At 38.0% G+C, this 22,098-nt stretch overlaps 2 protein-coding genes across 2 annotated transcripts in view; both read right to left on the reverse strand.

Moving 5' to 3' along the window:
* Positions 1 to 13,339: 13,339 nt before the first annotated feature.
* On the reverse strand, positions 13,340 to 15,056 carry LOC107705381 (potassium voltage-gated channel subfamily F member 1-like). The gene has a single exon (XM_016508645.1). The coding sequence runs from the start codon at positions 14,857 to 14,859 to the stop codon at positions 13,405 to 13,407; it is 1,455 nt and encodes a 484-aa protein (XP_016364131.1). The 5' UTR covers positions 14,860 to 15,056; the 3' UTR covers positions 13,340 to 13,404.
* Positions 15,057 to 15,824: 768 nt separating this feature from the next.
* The window catches only part of rbm25a (RNA binding motif protein 25a), a 16,328-nt gene continuing 10,054 nt past the window's right edge, over positions 15,825 to 22,098 (reverse strand). Inside the window, exons 11-19 of the mRNA XM_016508644.1 lie at positions 21,060 to 21,149; positions 19,860 to 19,933; positions 19,475 to 19,625; positions 19,025 to 19,400; positions 17,999 to 18,306; positions 17,763 to 17,861; positions 17,635 to 17,682; positions 16,377 to 17,270; positions 15,825 to 15,869 (exon numbers count right to left, since the gene is read on the reverse strand). Of these exons, the coding sequence (XP_016364130.1) occupies positions 17,178 to 17,270; positions 17,635 to 17,682; positions 17,763 to 17,861; positions 17,999 to 18,306; positions 19,025 to 19,400; positions 19,475 to 19,625; positions 19,860 to 19,933; positions 21,060 to 21,149 (1,239 nt within the window). The 3' untranslated portion in view covers positions 15,825 to 15,869; positions 16,377 to 17,177. The remainder of the gene's footprint in view (positions 15,870 to 16,376; positions 17,271 to 17,634; positions 17,683 to 17,762; positions 17,862 to 17,998; positions 18,307 to 19,024; positions 19,401 to 19,474; positions 19,626 to 19,859; positions 19,934 to 21,059; positions 21,150 to 22,098) is intronic.

A 22,098-nucleotide genomic window follows, 5' to 3' on the forward strand; every position in this document is an offset into this window, starting at 1 on the left:
CTTTATAAAAGTTAAGAGTCAGCCACACCTACCTAAAACGGCTCGTTCTAACACGCCCCCACATATCTAGGTCACTATGTGGAAATATTGGCATAATGCCGCCCAAATGTTCACGAAAAGAAAGAAGGAGTGGTTTCAGGAACAGCAGTAATGTTGATGCAGCCATGTCAGGGAGACGCTGTGTTTCAGTGCAAAAGCAAAAGCACTTTATTTGGCCTTCCGGAAGTAGATGCAATTAGGAATCATTGGTTAAGATTTATTTACAACAGAACAGCACAACCCAGATGTTCGAATTTGTGCAACGCATTTTATGGACGACAGTTTTTGAACCTAGAAGAGTACAAGGCTGGATGTGCAAAAAGGCTATTTCTAAAAAAAAAAACAAAAAGGGTCAATTCCGACATTCCTATGACAATCTGGCGCTTCTGAATCAGCGACTGTACGTATGTTTTGTTACTGGTTTACGTATTTGCTATTGACTGTTCAAATGCGCATAGTGCATTAGTGCATAGTTTTGCGCAGCGCAGAGTAACGCGTCGTGTGTGTGTGTGTGTGTGTGTGTGTGTGTGAGGGGAACAGGGTCACATCACAGGAGAGCGAACTGCCTGTCAGAAATCATAGCACGTCAGCTGTCTTAACCGCGGCTTGTGTACTGCATCATCACTGTGTCTGTCACGCGACTCTGTTGCCCTTTCTTTCTTGAACTGATGGTAAAACTAACGACATTATTAACTGTCTTGATATTTACTTTGAAAGCTGACGCTCGCGATTATGGTAAGGGCCGTTACATTTCCGACTCTTAACCGTGGCTTGTGTACTGCAAACACGTACCAGCTTCATCACTGTGTCTGTCACGCGACTCTGTTGTCCTTTCGGGCTTGAACTGATGGTAAAACTAATCTCATTATTAACGGTCTTGATATTTACTTTGAAAGCTGACGCTCGCGATTATGGTAAGGGGCGTTACATTTCCGACACGTGCTTGCAGTGTTCGGCCAATCACAATGCACTGGGTCAGCTGGCCAATCAGAGCAGACTGCGCTTGTCAAAGGAGGGGACTTTGTAGAAAACGAAGCGTTTGAGAGAGGCGGGGCATAGAGGACCTACAATAATGTACAGTATTTGAAAAATAATGTGTTTTTTGAACATTAAAGCATGTCAACATATTCTGTTACACCAAATACACAAAATAATGATCTTTAAAATAGCATCATATGACCGCTTTAAGAGTGAATCAATATAAGTGATTGGTTGAACTTTTTTGCTCTGTTAGCCAGCATTAATCTCTGTGATTTATGAGTGTCTTACATTCACACACACACACATTCATGATTGTGTGTTTTGTCAACATCGCTCTCTGATTAACGCATATGTGCCGCTGCTGTCCTACATTAAGCTCATTTACGGATCACACGAGTGAATCACACATAAGAAGCGATACCAATAAATGACAGAATGGAGAGATGGACGAGGTCAACACTTCAGAGGACGTCCAAATACTTGTCTAGGCTTGTGATTAAGCAAATCCATCTCAGTCCATTCCTGCAAATAAGAAACCAACACACTCTGAGGAGACGTCAGTGTAACCAAATTCCAGATGCATTTTAGCTCCCAAATGGAAATGATTCATTGAGCAGACAGAAACGGATCTACACAGCAGTTTAGGATCCAAACAATAATGGAAGATTTAAAGAAAAAAATATGAATGGAAGATCTTGAATTTATGACTTAAACACCATGCTACAGCTTTAGGGCCAACAATATACATGGTTCAAACATTTGGGGTCAGTACGAGAAAAGTCTCTTATGCTCACCAAAGCTAGATTTATTTAGTGATATTGTGAAATATAACAATTTAAAATCACTTTTTAGTTTTTAAAAAAAAGGTCATTTTTCCCTCTGATGGCAAAACTGAATTTTCAGCATCATTACTCCACTCTTCAGTGTCACATGATCTTTCAGAAATCATTCTAATATGCTGATTTAGTGCTCAAGAAACATTCAACAAATGCTGAAAACAGTTGTGCTGCCAAATATATTTGTGGAATCCACATTTTTTCAGGATTCTATGTTGAAAATAAAGTTATTTATATAGAAATCTGAAAACATTGTAAATGTCTTTACTGTCAATTTTGATCAATTAATTACATCCTTGCTGAATAAAAGTATTTCATGTATACATAAACACTTATGATTTTCTTAGCCACAATGAAGAGGAGGGCATGGGATAGTGTGTTCAGTTACAACAGGACCACAAGGACAGAGGTTAGACGGAGAGGGAATTCCAATCAATCAGTACAGTGGACGGAGACGGACCATGGGGAGCACCGGGACTTTTCCCATGTGGGCTGCTCAACTTGCGGTTCAGCTGTCGTCAGGGGCGTAGCAGCCGCGGGGGACGCGGGGGACGTGTCAGTAAAAGGTTATTCTGTCCCCTGCACTTTATTTTTACCCACCGCCGATATTTCGATATTTCCGCCCGTGTTCTCTGATTTGTTTATTTAGATTTGAGTGAACTAACATTCAGGCAATCACAAGGCGAATCATCTCTTGGGCGCGTCTGTCATGAGCTTCAAATGTCCTGTTGCTCTCGCGATTTCACTTTGTTCTTTGGGCGGTTTGGGGGTAAAATGCACCCCAGAAAAAAATAGATTTTTACGTCCTTTTTCAAACACTGTAAGTATGTGTTATGTCACGATGACACAAATCACGCGATCGAATTGCTACGTTATGATTTGATCTAACGGGGCATCTACACCGGATGCGAATGATGCGACAAAAGAACCCGTTAAGAACTATGTGACCTCGCGCTGGATCCAGTGTGTGTTATATGCTCTCCTATTTGTAAGTCGCTTTGGATAAAAGCGTCTGCTAAATGAGTAAATGTAAATATGGACAGCATAACTGATTATTGGGTTCGTTTGTCGCGTCACTCGCGTCCAGAGTAGAATTATCCTTTCCCAATAAAGCAAAGTTGTTTTGCGCCGAATACTTATGATATCTCATAATACTTTATCATATTTTAGTAGGCTACTTTAATTCATTACATCTATGTTCTTAACTTTAACTGGTCTGTCACTGACAGAGGGAGAGGGGAGGACAGTTGCTCGACCTCTCCAGAATCTATACAGGTGAGAACTGTTGAAAGAAGAGAATTATTTTAAGGCAGCGTTTTTTTTTAACTGGGACTACTTGCCAATGTTTTAAGGAATTAAACATTAATATATATATTTTCATTTTATGTTCAAATTGTTAAATAAAATTTGTTGTATATAAAATAAAGGTGCTTCACGATGCCATAGAAGAACCTTTTTGTCTAAATGATTCCATAAAGAACCTTTAACATCTGAAGAACCTTTCTGTTTGACAAAAGGTTCTTTGTGGCGAAAGAAGGTTCTTCCGATTACAAAAGGGTAAGAAAGAGATGGTTCTTTAAAGAACCTTTGACTGAATGGTTCTTTGTGGAACCAAAAAGGGTTCTTCTATGGCATCGCTTGAAGAACCTTTTGAAGCACCTTTATTTTTAGTATAGGTAAAGTATAGGTAAAGGCAGTGTGTTCCAATAGTTTTTAAAGACACTTTTTTTGTCCAACTGTTAAGAATTAGGATAAAAGTTATCGTTTAAGTGTAGCGTAACTGAAATATTTTGCATAAAATATCTTTATTTAATAAAAATAAAGTATAGATGTCCACAGTGGTCTCAAAGTCCCAAGTCCTGCAGTTATTTTTGAATTAGGGTTAGAGTTAGTGTTTTTGAGTCTGATATGACAAAAAATAGGTCTCTGTAAGCTGTCTTGCTTCCTGTAAGCTATTATGGCATGTTCCCAAAATTGCCATTAGGGTGCTCTAAAACATGCCAATTAGTATTCTATATAGAATTTATTATGTGAACATGAATGTACTTTGTACATTATGTACATAATTTGTTTGGTTGTTGAGGGTCACATCATAGACATTTAAAAGATGTATTGTTTGTCGTCCAGTTTAATTGTGCCAATTGTGTAATGTACACTACTGTACAAAGGTTTAAAACATTTTTAAATTAATTTTATTATCAAAATAGATTATTATAATATTTCACAATATTACTGCTTTTACTGTATTTTTAAATCAAATAAATGCAGACTTGGAAAGCATAAGAGATTTATTTAAAAATATATATAAAAAAATCTTACCAATGCTTTGTATGTGTACAAAAATGTTTCAAGTGCTGGGCGATATACCAGTTTAAACGGTAAACTGGTTTGAATTACGTACGCGGTATGATTTTTTTTTTAAACGGCATTCTGGTACAAGTGGCTAAGTAATGTAGACAGCCTCCTGAATTGAAAGGGGATCCCTGTTAACTGCATACTGTCACAAATCTGGTCCATGAACTTCCATCCACTTGCCACCAGAGGTCGCCCTCCCATGATATTGACTCTCACACCACACAGACTGTTACACATCACCCTGGACTACATTTCCCATACTCCATTGCACTAATCACAAGCTCACCTGAAACCAATCACACACAGCTGCTACCAATAACACACACTATATAAATCAGTCTCACACCACCATTCAAGGCCGAGTATTGTTTGCGTTTATCGCTCTCAATTCAGTTAATTCTGAATTAACATTGCTTTATATGTTAATAAAAAGGTTTTAACGGTATTACTACTCTTACCGATACTGCTTATCGATTTGGTACTTCGATAAGCAGTATCGGTAAGAGTAGTAATACCGTTAAAACCTTAACGATACCCATCCCTAGTCAGAACCTTGCCTATTTTTATGACCACGCCTTTAAATAAAAGCTTTGCAGATGGATCCGCACGTCTCACGTCTCTGTCGCCCCGTAACACATACACTATAGAGAACTTTTAAAATATTAATTAGACAACTAATTCTTTAAATGGGCAAGTAAACCAACTGTAAATGGACGTTAACAGAGGCCAGAGATGAAATGAGAAAAAACTGTAGCAGGCAGAGCAAACTCACTTCATGCGCCAAATATTGGAAGAAAATCCTAAATACTGAATTGGGGGAGGGGTGTATAAATGTATCTCTGAGGGGAACTGACTGTCTTAAGGAAAGTTTAGATGGTATTTCCTTTTCATTTAATGTGGAAGCCAATTTAAAAGCTCAGTGCTGCTTTGTTTACAGCAGTAACAAAGGAAACTCTGTGCTGCTGTTCCATAAGCGCCACCTGCTGTCAGAGCGTGAGTGTTCTCATTTAGCCTGTCTGCGGTTTCTTTTTCGTGCAGGCATGTTTTATATGAAGCATAATTTTACAAAGCTGAAGTCAGACCATTCTGTTATATCAAAAACTGCTCATGCTACATGTAACATGTTTGTTTGGATTCTGATTCATATAAAGGCACAGTCAGGGAAAGCCGGGATAAACCGTGAAACCATCAGAATCCTAAAAAAAAAAAAAACATGATACAGATTTTTGGTCAAACTGCCCAACACCATTTCAGACATATCAAAACATTGCCAAAATCAATATACCTGTAAATGAACTAAATAATAGAGCAGGCATGTATTTGGCTGGTAAAGGTCCTATAGGCAGTTTCGTAGTCCCAGTCCATCCCTGGATAACATCAAACTCAAAATGTTCCTTTTTCAGAACCAGAAATGACCTTTAACTCAGCAAGCCCTTCCACCATCCTTCTCACTCTCTCTAGTCAGAATCTACACACACACGCACAGACACAAGTGTAATCCTTGAAAAAGGCTGAAGATGCAGATCTCAATCTACTGTAGAAAAGGATTAGGATGCCACTCCACTCAGACCTGAGGGGCAGACGAGAGTAAAGCAGAGGCTCAGAGAACATCCAACACTTTAACCCTTAAACATGGCCAGCATGTTAACAAAAACCATAATAGTACAGCGGGTAAAATAAGTATTGAACACGTCACCATTTTTCTCAGTAAATATATTTCTAAAGGTGCTGTTGACTTGAAATTTTCACCAGATGTTGGTAACAACCCAAGTAATTTCAGTAGTTCAATCATTATTCCCTCTGTCATTCCATTTTATTACACATAACTTAAGGCCCGTTCACACCAAGCACGATAACTATAAAGATAACGATAAAGTATAGTTCTAAAAATCGTTCTCAATATTAAAGAATAGCAGAGTCCACACCACAACTATAACGATAAAGGCACAGAGAAGTGATATCGTTGGAATCACTTCCAGAACGATTTTTTTCCAGCTGATGAACGATACAAACAGAATCCATCCTGCTACAACAAGCTCGAGAATTTAAAGCGGCAGACACACATGCGCTTAGAATAAACAGACAATATCGTTCGCTGGTGTGAACGCTAATATCGTTATCTTTATAGTTATCTTTATAGTTGTCGTTCTTGGTGTGAACGGGGCTTAAAATAACAACAACTGAACTGAACAAAGGTTCATTTTATCTAAATATTTTCTCACTCTAAAACCTCTGGAAGCCTAAATAATAATTAAAGGTCCTGCTGGTTGGCTACAAGTGCAGAAACACTCTGCATGTGCATTAGGTGCTTGTGTAAAATGAGGAACATGTTGACTCTGTCAGACTGTATTGATCATCATGGATTAATGGTTCCCAGTGTGTAAACTGTAAGAGACAGACACATGCAGGAAAAAGAGCGATTATGTACATAACTGCATCAATCAGCCCTGAACATTTCTAAACAAGACACCTATACCTTATTATCATTGACAGATACAGCCCATCCACTTTCCCACTCCCACTAAGCCCCGCCTACTGTTTGCGTTTCCGAAACCAGCAGCATCTTAGAAAGCAGAGCTCAGCATCCCTGTGGCTGTGTTCGTATCGAAAAAAACACTGCAATTTCATGCTCTGCCAAGTCTAGGCGGTTCATAAGACACCTGCATGCTGTTCAAAAGTTATCATTGATCTCAATGTGATACTTCTGCCTTTTTTGTCCTTTTTCTATGGCTCAATAATCCACAGTCAGGACAAGATGCTAGCGGAGTACGGTATCATTATTTCACCATTTTTTTGCAAGATTGTTCACTGTCTCTTCTTGTCAGCTGGGTACCGAAGCAAGTAATCACACTGTCCTCGGGACCAATTAAATGCGACTTCCCATCATTGCCCCAACAGTCTCACTTCCTGCACCACTAAACAGGTTAATTGAAATGATCAGTTATTCATTGTTCTGTCCATCTGTGAAACATTCTCTCTCCTGCTCCTCTTTTTCTAAAGATACCAGATTAAATTTAGATAAATAATGAATCCTCATCAAGTCTTCTGCTGCTCGCTATCCAGGCTGTCAACAAACACCAACATTATTCTTTGTCAGTCTGTCCAGGAATCAGTCAATAAATCCATGAGTTGAACCTCCTGACTGTTTTTCTCTTACAGCCCACACACACTCACATCTATCTTGCCATTTAGCATGTTTTCGGTTCTCTCTGCTACACACAAACACGCACATTCTATCATAGTGCATGGGGACTTTTCTTTGGCTTCCAACTGTTTTAAGCTGAGCTTTTTATATTTTCTATCCCTTAACCTTTAATCTAACCCTTGCAGAAATATTTTTGGATTTTAAAATAAATGTTTTAAAATTAAAGTTGCCATGTAAAAGAAGTAATGATGTAAAAACCATGTCATGTAAAAGATAGATCCTTTCTGTATCTAAGTGAAACAGATACAGGAATTTAGTTTAGTTCATTGGTTGTTGTTTGGATAGAGGCAGATCTGAATGTGAGCTTCTAGTCAATTGTACAAAAGAGCTGGGTTTATGTGAACAAAATTAAGTGTCATACATCACCAGAGAGAAGTCTGACGTTTCATCGGAAAATCCAGTTATGATATTTCTGTTTCTGATTAAAAATTACAATGTCAAAATAAAAAAGATATAAATACATTGTTGAATTGTTCACAGTAAGATCAATAATGCACATTTAGAAAATAGTAGTGTGAATTTCTAATTCATGATGACTTTAATAGTTTAATAATACATTTAATATTAATATTTGAACAACAACAAAATTATAATATAAATTATTATTTAAAATGTAATTACTTCAAAAATTATTGCAATTAATAATTCAGAATGTTTGAAGAAAATAATTATTAATATTAAACCTATCAATATTTAATATAACAACAATAATAATAATATATTCTATTAAAATTAAAGTTCAAACTAATAGTTTCATTCTTCCATGGAACACAAAAGCATACCCTAGTGAAAAATAAATATACTAAAATGCATGTGAAATACATTTATTTCATGCTAAATATACTACAAATATATTTACATATTTATGTGCTTAATAAAAAATACCCTGCAATTGTACTTTGAGTATACTAAACAGTCTGCTAAATTTGAACAACTAATTTTTTGCTTAATGCACTTTAATATTGCGAAAGTAGTGCTGAGGTCCAACTAAAGATATACTGAAGTACATTTGATTGTGCTAAAGTGGAACTATAGCAAGGATATACTTTAGGTACACTTTAAATATCTTGCATTTAAAGACTGCTTTTATTCAAAGATCATACAATCCTCATCAATAGCGACATTAAAACACAATTTAGGCTTAATATTAAGAAATGTGCATTGTGCACAGGTAATACTCCAAATAAAGTTTAATTATAATTTTAAATCAGTAGCCTAAGTCTCGAGCGATATGTCAGTAAATATGCTAATAGATTTGAACTATAGTTAGTATGAAATAATATATATTATAGAAATTACTGTCAAGTTCAAGGAGTGATGTTCTTAAAATCTAACCCACTACTGGGAAGAGTGGTAACACTAATACTAAAAAATGAATGAATGAATGAATGAATGAATGGGCCTACACATGTATAAAAATAGAATTTTGCTTATGAATTTTTATGCTACCCTCATCACAATTTTGACAACGCCAATTCACAATATTAATTTAATCATTTGCCATCCATTAACATGATCTAAAATTAAATTTAAAAAAAGTGAAATTATACTTTCTTACCACAAATTTGGTTTGTGTCCTGTAAATCCTTCATTTTTTACACTTCTACAGTCACCTCTGGAGGATGGTGATCATGTATGAGACTGATTTCACACCTGTAGCTCATTGTACGTGTGTGTATGTATGATTCTGATTATGTTGATGTAAATATTTTGGTTATCTAAAACACATACGCGTGAAGTTTGACATGCACTTTATTTTAATAAAGACAAAATAACACTTTTGAAGAGGAACTGACTTTTGATGTCCAGTGAAAACACCACATTAGGTACACTTTAAATATCTTGCATTTAAAGACTGCTTTTATTCAAAGATCATACAATCCTCATCAATAGCGACATTAAAACACAATTTAGGCTTAATATTAAGAAATGTGCATTGTGCACAGGTAATACTCCAAATAAAGTTTAATTATAATTTTAAATCAGTAGCCTAAGTCTCGAGCGATATGTCAGTAAATATGCTAATAGATTTTAACTATACTTAGTTTTTTTTTTACTATACTTAGCTTTATAGAATGTTGATAGTGCTTAAAATGTAAATCACAGAACATTTCTTCCACCATAGTTCTCAAATCTTTTTCATGTTTGCACACATCAACCAAACAGCAGGTTTGATATCAATGACCATGAATAATTCTCATAACTAATCGCAACATGCCAAATTTCAACATTGTTACACACAACCGCTTCAGAAAACTTGGAATGTAGTGTACAAGACATTCATTACAGTACACTACAGTCCCTGGTCACTATTCACTTTCATTATTCAGAAAAGATCTGAATGAATGTCCTGCCTTTTCCTTTTGTGGCGTACAGAAGGAAAAATTAATTCTAAAACATATGAGGGTGAGTAAATGATGTAGATGACAGAATTTCTTTTTTGGGTGAACTCTCCATTTAAGCTATTTTTTGCTGATAGGGACCATTAGCTGTTCCCAGCCATGTAGGTAATTACAGGTTGTACTATCCTTGTGGGCACAATTTGATCCCAACAATGATGGCAAAAGCTGACCCCACACACATCCTCCATACAGATAGACACAATGTTGAGGAACTTTATAATGATGATACCCATAATGCCCCTGTGGAGTACCTTTTGCCCTCTCTCCAGGGCACAAATCTGAAACACAGCAGAAATACTATATACACAACGTAGGTGAAACAGGAATCATTCAAAAAGGGTTTCATCCATGCAGCTTTTCCTCTATTCATCTAATCATTTCCTTAATGGGTAAGGTGGTTAGGAGCACAATGTGAAAAGGCAGTTTTTTTCTGTCTCATAAAAGACAATCATTACTCGTTTTCTCTCTGGCGCTCTTTGAAGTAAAAGGTCAAGTTGTTCTGTCTGTGTGAAGGACTGCACCGTGTTTGAGTAATTATCTCGGACTGGAATTGCCAGAGTGTTGGACTAATTATTTTTGCTGTTAGAACCGTAACGAGCAGCAGAACTGTAGGCGTGAGCTGGCAGAACATGATCAGTGCTTACAAATGATCACTAACAATCAGACAGTCTCCTAAATTTTGCACTAAAACACACACATTCAGCCAAGCTCTAAATCACAAAACACCCAGCTGTGCTCGTAATGTCACCTTTGGAGCGAGAACAAGCTGAGTGCGGCTGAACCAAAGTCTGGTCACACAAACCTTTCACATCTGATTGCTGTCTAAAGATGGAGGAAAAGAGATCTCATTTGCGATTGTTCTTTCATGAGACTGAAGACCCAAGAGCCATTTACCTTTCTTAGCAACAGCAGAATTCTGAGAATCAGTTCTTATTAGACATCTCCATTTATACTGGAATGTTTTTTTTTTCTTTATCCAGCATAATTCTAAAACAATTTTATTTTTAGCAAAACATTAAATGCCATTAAGTGCTTGAGAGTACACAGAACTGGATGTTTAAATGTCAACAAAACACTTGAGTCACCTAATGGCAGATAACGGAATAGATGGAATGAATAAATTGCATAGATAAATGAGTGAAAAAATTGTTCAGATTCTTTCAGCAAGGGAATGCCACTTTCAGCAGTGCATTATTCTCTTATAGCCTTTGTCAAAAACATTTATTCTCTGCTGTGAGTGAACAAAATTGAGCTGACTAAAAGTACCAATACTAGTATTTCGTGAGCAAAAGTTACAAAATAATAGTATCTAATATTAAAATATTAGAGTAAATCAACAGTAGCTGCTGTCTTTTTTTTTTTGCCTCTCATAAATACACTTCACGTTTCTAACCTGTGTGCAGTCATGAGGAAAAAACTTTCTGGTTAAAATATACTCAGCTGTGAACACGCAAGCACGCTCTCAAACTATTTCAGCAAGTGGAACAGCTGTAATCATGTCAGCACTAACTGGAAAGTGTAATCTTGAGCTATAAAGCATGCAGTCACTTTCACAATGAGGATGAAGTGTGAATGCTCTGGTGCCTGCAGGGATTACAGCACAAGAATGGCCACTCAATCTCATGGTCCAATGCTTATGTGAGACATGCAATGCGCATGCACTCACATGTACAAAACTTCAGCCATATGCATACTTGTAATTTGCAAATATGTTCACATTGTAGGCAGAATTTCACTCATTCTCTTAACTGCACTGTAATTCACTCATACACTGTAAAGAAGCAATATGGTTTAAATGTAAATGTCTTTAAATCTTTAAGGTATACATTTTTCTTACTCCATTGACCTTTTTTTTTTAAAGAATAAACATTTGATTAAGCATAAAAAAAGTTACCAATGGGGTAAGAAAATTAAGACAATGTATTCTCTTATTCTCAATCAGAACATCACAACAGTTCCAGATGGAAACAGAACTTGGTGGCATCCTTATGGCTGAGCTTGGTTTAGATCCTGTTAATTGGCAGATGTTCTCTAACCATAGTGATGGTGATGGGAGCCCAAGAGAGCTGACTGGATGGACTGGAATACTAGGAGAACACTGAATCAGAGGACCGCAGAGGTGGGCTCAACTCACTGTGCAAGAATTAAAGCTTCAAACCTGTACATGTACAAAAATCAAATCAACAATATTCAATATCAACTATCAGAAACACTAAAACTGTTATACAAACGAAGTACACATTGCAGAGAACGAAATAAACGTACACCCCAAAAGAAACCTTTCAACTATTCACACAAACCCACACAGGAGCACACCCATACTCCTCAGGCTGCGAATCTAAACCATGTCAGCTATCTCATCACGCTTGTAGGTGCCAGGGCAGCCATCTTGTCGGAGCGTGTCGAGGGTGTATGTGAGAACCCCCTGCCGTGCAGACATGTTCAAATGCTTCTCTATATAACAACCAGACACACATTCCCTCCATAAACGCTCAGTATCGGTTTTCATGACTGACACCAGCCCACATCATGCTAGGGGTCCTATTCTTAGCCTCCAGTGGCCCTTCACTGAATTCCGGCATGTTTGGGTGGATTCTGTGACTCATTTGTTTTTATCTCTGTGCTGGAATGTTGAGTCAGGAATTGGACATCAGGAAACGGCAACATAAGGATGAGAGTAAAACTCTCTCAAGACGTAAAGCAAAATGGTTGAAAAAGCAACATTTCAGAATCTCAGCTCACTTTTCAAACACCTGTTGTGCTGACCGCTTGCAAAGGAGCAGTGTGCTTTTAAGCAAACCTGAGCAAATAGTGCACTTGTGAACAACACTATAATGCAAGGACAAATACTGTTATTTTACACTAAATGCAATGTGGTTACATGCATTTCTGAGTACCTCCAAATGTGCTGCAAGTAATCACAATTGGTTTTGGACCCCATTTAAAACTGTATTTAGCACTGACCACTTGAAATCTGATCACTGTGCAGAGGTTAGGAGACAGATATAGAGGAAGAGAGAGAACGAGAAAGTTGAGGACTGTGTAAATTATTTAATTTGAAGATTCATTGCTTAAAAGGCAAGACTCACCTGTAGCTCCGCCAACACCTGAGTTGCACACTCTTCCTTCCAGAAAAGAATGTCTGAGAATATCTCTCTCATGTCTACATGCTTGTAAGTCCTTATAATACTGAGAATGGGAAAAAAAACACCAGTATTATAAAAATAGACAGACGGTTGGTGTTTGTCATCAGACAGTTGCTTCCTAGCAACCAATAAAATCTGCATTTGAGGAAAATAATAAATAAATTATATATATATATATATATATATATATAGATTCTGATTATGTTGATGTAAATATTTTGGTTATCTAAAACACATACGCGTGAAGTTTGACATGCACTTTATTTTAATAAAGACAAAATAACACTTTTGAAGAGGAACTGACTTTTGATGTCCAGTGAAAACACCACAAGCAGCTTGACGGTCACACTGCAGCACAGCAGTTTATAGCGCACAATGACCAAAATAACACTAGCTCTCGTGAAACTTAAAGTGCTTTGCAAGTTTCTTTCACTTTTGGCCTAAGTCAGGCTTTTCTTCTTCACGGGCTCCCTCTCAGTTCTGTGCGCTCCCGAAAGTAGCGGGATGTATGTATCGCTACGCGACGCGCGCAAGGCACCTTCCCACGCGTTCCCGGGCGCGTCAGACCGGCGCGAGGAGCTTCTTACCGCGAGCTCGAGCTCGCGCAGCTCCATGAGTTCCAGTTCGTGCTTGGCGGCGGTTTCTAGCACCTTCTGCTTGTTGTAATAGATGACGAAATTGTTGATGATGGGGTGGATGGGCAGCGCTATGGCGATCACCCCGCACAGGAAGCTGATGGCCGCGTTGCACCGGCCTAGGGTGGTTTTTGGGTAGATGTCCCCATAGCCGACGGTGGTCATGGTGATGATGGCCCACCAGAAGGACTGCGGGATGCTTCTGAACAGCGTCTCCGGGTGGCTCTGCTCCATGGTGTACCCGAGAGCGGAGAACACGAAGATGCCCACTCCCATGTACATGAGGAGCAGCCCCAGCTCCTTGAAGCTCCGTTTGAGCGCGTACGTGAGCGTCTGCAGGCCAGAAGAATGGCGCGCTAGCTTGAAGATCCGCGCAATGCGCATGATGCGGAGCGCCTGCACCGCCTGCTGCACGTTGGCCAGCTCCATCATGGCCGTGCCGAGGTACGTGAGAACCAGCACCACGTAGAACGGCAGGATGGCCAAGAAGTCTATCATGTTCATGAAGGAGAGCACGAAGCGCACCTTGTTTGGGGACGATGCGAGGCGCAGCACGTACTCTACCGTGAACCAGCCGATGCACGCCGTCTCGATAGCATCTAGGGTCGGGTGCTCAACGCGGTTCCCCTCAGAGTCCTCCACCTGGAGGTCCGGTATGGTCCCGAGACACATCACCACAGATGACACTAGGATGAACAGGAAGGACACAACGGCAATTACGCGTGCTGGGAGCGAGGACTCTGGTTTCTCCATGAACTTCCAGAGGAACTTCTGCCACCTTTCAGTGCGGCTCACGTTAGGGTCACAGTCCAGATCATCCAGGATCAGTTTCACCTTGTCTGCAATCTCTGCCAACTCTTCCTCCTTCTCAGTCAAGTTACTCTTGCAGCATTCGTCCAAGTAGCTCAAGTCGATCTTCCAAAACTCCATCTCTTTGATAAAACAAATAGGGCAGATTCCGCGCTTCATATGGATCTCTCCAAAGTAGTACACTTCCACGATGCATTTAAACGAGTCGGGATCTCTGTCGAAGTAGAATTCTCGTTTTCCAGGGTCGTAATCATCGCAGAGCGAGGAAATTACATCAAAACTCCGAGTTGAGCAGTTCACTAGTTCGGCGAGCCTGCTGTCCGGATAGCGGTTCAGAATGTCTCCGCACAGCACCAGCCTCACGCCGCCGATGTTTACGGCGATTTCTTTGTCGTCGCTGCTCGACGAGCCGTTACAGTACGCGAACCGGGTCCTCGGTAGCGTCCACATCCTCGCAGCCCTAGTCTCAAAACATTTAAATGGCGTTAAATGTTAGGAACGGTGAGTTGTAAGAAAAGGCGCATGGAGACGCAGGGTCCTCTTATGTCAAAAGAGGATTCTGAGCAACTTCGTAAATACTAAAGACATGCTAAGAGAGTAAAATTAATACATTTTGTCTGGAAAAAAAGCTTTGATAAGAAAAAGAATCAAGAGAATGCCATCTTGATTCAAGCAGATAACAGTTCTGTGCGCTTTTGCGCAGTGAAAGCGCGCAGTTGGAACAGCAGTAACAGGTCTCCCCACTCCTCCCTGTGCACCACCCTCTCTTTCTCTCTCTCTCTCTGTAACCCCCGATCCTTTATTAATATATTTAGCCTGGTGTTTCCTACCATTTCCAACCTGTTTTTTGCAACTCTTTTGCCCAACTTACAAAAGACCAATAGTAGTGAACAGAGAGCGAATTTAAAGAAGGGGGGATTGACTTTTTCTATGGATTGATATATATTGTTTCGGGCTCACTTCTGTTATTATTGATACCTTTTAAAAGTTTTTCTCGCGCAACGCAAATTGTAATTTTCCGTCAGTGGTGCAGTAACCAAAACATCGGTTATAAAAGGTGAAAATATTGGCTCTATCTTGTCGTAAAGTTTTGTGATTACAGTTTGACAACTGCGGTAAAAATATATAGATGTAAAATCTTTTTTTCTCTTTTCACAGGCAATTGTTGTGAAGCTCCGAGTTAAACAGTTTATTACACCAGCAGTAACGTACGTAAATCACATGGTCGTTCACTCACCTGTTACTCGCACAGCCCACAAGATACTGGATATTTCCATAAAGTCCAAGTTGATTCATACATCACAGGCCTTTTTCACAGGAAGAACGTATGTGCTAAATAAAAACAATGAATAGAACGTTTCTGAATTAGCATTAGTCACTCAAAATGTAGTTGTTTGTTGGGGAGAGGCGCTCACCGGCATCCCTGAGTAACTGCGCCACCCTTAGAAATTTCACTAGAACTGCAATATAGACAACAAAGAAAAATGTGTTTTTAATAGCTTTTTTTTTTTTAACAATTGACTGACAACTGAACATTTCCATCATTACCTAGGGAACTTATACTGACACGCTGAATTTTTATTTGTCACAATGGGAACCTGCTATTAGATACTCTATTATATAGCAGCTGTTTAACGTCTTTTAAGCTAAATTTAAACAAAAAAATATGAAGGTCAAAACAATTAATGGAACTGCAAGATTAAATAGAAAATGTACCGTTTCTGCTGGGCAAAAAATACATTCATTAATTAATTTGTAAATTGTATAAAACAAACATGACATTTATGAATATTTCTTTGTCCAGAGAACAAAATTAGAGAAAAAGTACTTTTTTAGTATCTGAACCTTCGACTCAAAATCTAGTTACCCTGTGACAACTTGCCCTAGTCTCCCCAATTCAATGAAGCACTGATTTGTTTAGCATTAACCATCAAGTCATAAAAATGAAATGCATTATATAATGTTACTTGTTTTCGGTGAATCCTGTGGTCAGCAACGATTTCAATCTGAGAATTATAAAAGCAAAAAAGATGAAAGTAGCAACAGAAGTGGTTCTAGTTTAGAAAATCAGACATTTTAATATTTCAAAGTCAAATCAATCACCATGGAAACAAACCTTCAGATGGGCTGGTATGTGCAAAATACACCACATTCAAAACCACTGCCGCAAAACCAGACAAACCTGGAGAAAATCCCATATCTCCACAGGTATGGCTTCATTCAGCTTGTTTACAGTGAAATATTTAATCCTTACTCAAACATTGTTTGTTTGTATAATAATACAGCACAAAAATGTAATAATGAGGCAGGTACAGTCAAATCTAACGGAGTTCACTCAAATAATAAAAGGAAAAAAATGTACGCTGATTTAAATTGGTTGTGCTAAAAATTGGAGACTGAAAAAAATAATTAAATAAAACCTACAACTAAGTCAAATGGAAAACAGCCAACCAAACTAGACTCCCCGTTTAATCTGGGCATGAAAGAACTTTCGACTTTTACACGGTTTTGGCAATGCAGTCAGACCAACTGGCACATGCCTATTATACACACACACACATCAGTGTGCACATGCACACACACACACACATTCACACACTCATTCACACCAGTAGCTGTGCAGTTAATCCTCTGGAGTATATAGGAAGAGTTGAAGTGCATCAATCTGTGGTATTCATCCACCATACTTTAAGTTAAAGGCTCTAAAAGCAGGACAGTGAAGCCAGATTCACTTCTCTCCTGCTTGTTTCTATCACTCTCAGTTCATGTTATTTCACCAGGCCGATTTTCTTGGCCTCTGTTTCATAGATCAGAAGCCTCCACATTTTCACTATGAACACTTCTGCTTCCTCATCCAGTACCTGTAGGAAACACACCCAATGATTATCCACACAGTAAAGGGGTGAATCTAACAAAAACATGAAAAGAAAAAATGTTACTGTGTTTTTACAAAACGCTTATTGTTAAAATTACCTTGGTAATGAGAAACTCTGGCACTTTGGTAATGAGAAATGTGCTTAATTGTCATGAAAAGAAATATTAAATTTGACTTATATAATATACTATATTCTAAATATCATATTATATTATAATATAATATAATATAATATAATATAATATAATGGTGAAACATGATACTGACATGACAGGTTTTGTGAGATTCACCCAATATTATTTATTAGGAGTATGTGCAAATATCAAACCACTTTTAAATGTGCTATTTACCATGGCAACATCATCCAGAATTCCCTCTGGCGTGCTGTGAGCCATGACCTGCAACAAGACAAAACACATTAATACAGAGAATGGAAAACAGACAATATTCCCACTAAGATACAGACAGAAACACGCACCTTTGAACAGACGAAGTCAACTAGTGTGGCTTCCTCTTCTCCAATGTATTCTATGATTTTCTTATTGATCCAGGGGCGGATCCTCCTGTCCATCAATGTCTGTGTGGGCAAAAGAGTCATCAATACATTACATGCACACGTGTCTACAAACACTGTTCGATATAAGCCACAATATACAAATAAACAGCCATTTAAAGCAGTCACACTAATAGCTTGTCTAATAGCTTTTCTCTCACCGTGTCCACCATGTTCCAGTCCAGTGGATAATTAAACAGCTCTTGTTTGACTGTGGGAATTTTCTCAATCAGACTCTTGATATGTTTTCGTTTCTCTTCAGTGTTTACACCAGGCCGTGACCCTGTGACCTCTGCTCCATCTAGGCTAAGGCCTCCCCTCTCATCCTCACTGTAGTCAAGAGGTACCAGCTTCCTCTTTTTGGGTGCTTCCTCCGCCTCCTCCTCATCAAACTTATTAAAGACGCTGTCCACCGCAGCAAGAGCCTTTCGTCTTCCTGCCTGGGGCAATTTAGGACTGCCTGCAGTACCTGAGAGACAAAAAGTAGTTTGAAACCATTTGATGCAAAGGAGAAGAAAAACTTTCTGAAAAAAAATTCTAAATACTGAATATATTATCAATGTACACTACCATTCAAAATTTAGAGTCAGTAAGATTTTTGTTTTGTTTTTAAAAGAAAGTCTCCTATGCTCACCAAGGCTGTATTTATTTGATCAAAAATACATTTACAAATACAATTTCATCTGTTTTCTATTAAAAAAAGTGATTTTTTTTTTCAGGATTTTTTGATAAAGAGAGTTCAAAAGAACAGAATTAATTTGAAATAGAAACCATTTGTAACATTATAAATGTTTTTACTGTCAATTTCGATCAATAATGCATCCTTGCTGTATTAATTTCTTTAAAAAATAAAAGACGCCAAACCTTTGAACGGTGGTGTAAATAAAAATAGATAAGACTAAATAAAAATAGGACAGACAGACAGATAGATAGATAGATAGATAGATAGATAGATAGAACTGAGTTGTTCAGTGGTTCAGGCTGAAGTAAATACTATCGAGGTTTAGATGTTCAAAACAAGGGTTAGGGGTCAAGCTCAATCATAATAATAAAGTATAATAATAAAGTAATTCCTATATTCCGATTCCTATATAAGAAATGTCTCACTAAATCTGAATTTGTTGCACATCAGCTCCAATGCTTTTGTCAATTCCTTACAGAAAATATCGTTCAAGTAACACACAGACCTAGTTTGAGACTGAGGCCTATTTTAGGCCTGAGCTCGTCTGTGGGCGGGGCCTCATGTGAAGCGTTCTCATGCAACGTGACGCCGTGTGGTGATTCGCTGCCAGGTGTGAGGGGCGTGGCATTGCCACTGGCTGAAGAGATAGAGGGCGCCGTTGGAACAGGTCTGAGTGTGGGCTTCAAGCATGGCTTGACCTCTCGGTCATCATCATTCTCCTCTTCGTCTTCCTCTCGGTCTGTGATGTTATTGTCTGAGGAGTACGCCTCTTGCTCCATGCCTTCTTTTCTCTGATGCTCCTCATGGGAGATGTGCAGCACCTCCTCGCTCTGCTCTTGCTTTAGAGGAGGCTGCCGCTGTTTCTCGGCCTCCTGTTCTATCTTTAAGGCAAAAAACAAAGTTAGACGCACAAACGCAGACGAATGCAGACATAAAAACGCACACACATACGCACTCTCTGAAGTTCAGCATCAGGGTCTGGGTGTCCTTCTGCTAGGAGTCTCTGTCTGATCTCCTCCAACTCATCTTTCTCTCTTTTTCTGTCCCTCTCATCTAATTCCACCTCTTTCTCTCTCTCTCTCAATCGCTTCTGCAATGCACTGCCCCTGAGACAGACAAAAAGAGAGCAAGACTAGAATTATAGACAGGGCGAGATAATGTATTTGAGCACAACAGAATATATGGGTTTTTCTTCAACTATGGTCACCTACTGTAAAATGATAAATTAAAAATATTTATATTTTGAGAGCTTTTTCATAATCTTGCAGAGTAAAAACTGCATTACTGTTATTCAACAACCTTGACATGTAAGTATTTGCATCATTTCATTGGGTTTGTACCTGTAGTATTTGGGATCATCTCTGTCATCATCATAATCCTCCAGGAACTCTTTCAGGCGCTTGGCTTCTTTAGTCTGCCGGAAAAAAAGGGTTTTATTTGAATAATTTTCTCTTGGAACTAGACTTGTGCCGGTATTCGGTAATGCGATATATCACGGTAATGAATATGCACGATATTGTTATCGTGGGCACTTCTAAATACCGTGAATAATTATATATTACAAATTATTCCGAATTTTGAATGCATTTTAAGAATACTTTTCCTATCAAATGGTCAAAATGCACAACACCGCTTGTATGCTGCGTGAAAGACGCGTGCGCACTCAACTAATTAGGGCCAAGACATATATTGATGAATTTGTAGCCATTAAGTTTCCTACAGAGTGTGTCATTAGACTAATTTCCTTCCTTGTACTATGACTCAAAAATGTGACAAAAAAAGATCAGACAAAAAGATGGCAAATATGTTTTAGTAAAAATATATGTACACTACCGTTCAAAGGCTTGGGTACAAAAATACTTAAAAAAAATTAAAAAAAAGAAATTCATATTTTTATTCAGCAAGAATGCATTAAATTGATCAAAAGTGACAGTAAAGACATGCATAATCATATTACTTCTTGCATTAAACAGTTTAAATCTATTCAGCTGCTTGAAATTATGGTGCGTCCAACTGAGGAGAAAATAATACTTTTTTTTAAAAAACCATTTCAGCAAAAATACATAGCAAAAAAAAAAGTTTTTACCTCTATCATCATGAGTATAAATAGACTCTGATAGCTAATAGTTTTTATACATTTATTCTTACCATCTCTCTCTGTCTTTCCTCTTCTCTCTCTGTTTCTTTACTGTAATCCCTTGCTTTTTTCCTCTCTCTGATCTCCCAGTTCTTCAGGCGCTGTAAAAGACAAACATCACATTATCTTACTGTGTTCGGTTACAAGGGTTCCCACTCTTTCATGAACACCAGATTCAAGGACTTTCAAGGACTTTTTAAAGCACCATTTATTTTATATCAAGCACCTATCAAATTCACACCACAGCATATGTAGTGTCATGAAAGACCTTACATTACTTAACATTTCACTACTTACACTTAACATTTACATTAAAAATTTCAGAGTAATAATGTTTTTACCTATATCATCATGTGTATAAATATACTCTGTTAGCTAATAGTTTTTATCCACTTATTCTTACCATCTCTCTATGTCTTTCCTCTTCTCTCTCTGTTTCTTTACTGTAATCCCTTGCTTTTTTCCTCTCTCTGATCTCCCAGTTCTTCAGGCGCTGTAAAAGACAAACATCACATTATCTTACTGTGTTCGGTTACAAGGGTTCCCACTCTTTCATGAACACCAGATTCAAGGACTTTCAAGGACTTTTTAAAGCAGTAAAATGTGCTTGGAAAGAAATATGATCAGAATATCAATGTGCATAATAATTATGCACGCACTGTAAGATGAGCTCCCTTTACACAGAGTGCCGCTATATCGCGAAATCGAAAGTGAAATTAAACAGCGAGCGCTAATTCAAATGCGATTTCAATACCCCGCATATTGATAGCGGCTCCCTGATGTGCGAAAATTATGGGGTTAAAGCAAAAAAAATCTTTTGACTGAATTTTTCCTCAGCCAAACCCCATTCCACAGCCATACCCGTCACACACCCAGTTTAAGAGCAGTGTTTTTCTTATTGTAATTAGGAGCGCTTGTCCTACTAATTAAAAAAAATTAGGTGGCATCATTTTCATCTGTCAAATTAAAAAATGTATGTTTATAAGCTTTTTAAAATGTCTATTTAAAACAATATAATAAGAAGTAGAATAAGACAAATAAGTTACCAATCATATGAAATTAGTATTAATAAATTAAGTTGTACTACAGAGGTGGCACAGTAGAAGACAAAAGTGGCTTGTAGGTACATTTTCAGACGTTTAATGAGGCTCAGAGGTGGCATGAGTGCAATTAAATTCATACATTCATGTGGAGATTAATGTTTTATTTATAAAATTTTGAATACAGAAATATTAAATGATTTAAATAACTGAAATTATACGCTAAAAATGAAACTAAATCCACCAGCAAGTCACTGATTTTATCACTGAATCAATTGATTCGTTCGAAAGGCTGATTCATTCAGGAATGAAGCAAGTGACTGTCTTTATGAATGGGTAATCATGAATCACTGACTCACTAGATTCGTTCAAAAACGCACTTTCATTCATGAATGAAACTCG

Source organism: Sinocyclocheilus rhinocerous, unplaced genomic scaffold, assembly GCF_001515625.1.
Source record: "Sinocyclocheilus rhinocerous isolate Xijiao unplaced genomic scaffold, SAMN03320098_v1.1 scaffold564, whole genome shotgun sequence".
Taxonomy (NCBI): Eukaryota; Metazoa; Chordata; class Actinopteri; order Cypriniformes; family Cyprinidae; genus Sinocyclocheilus; species Sinocyclocheilus rhinocerous.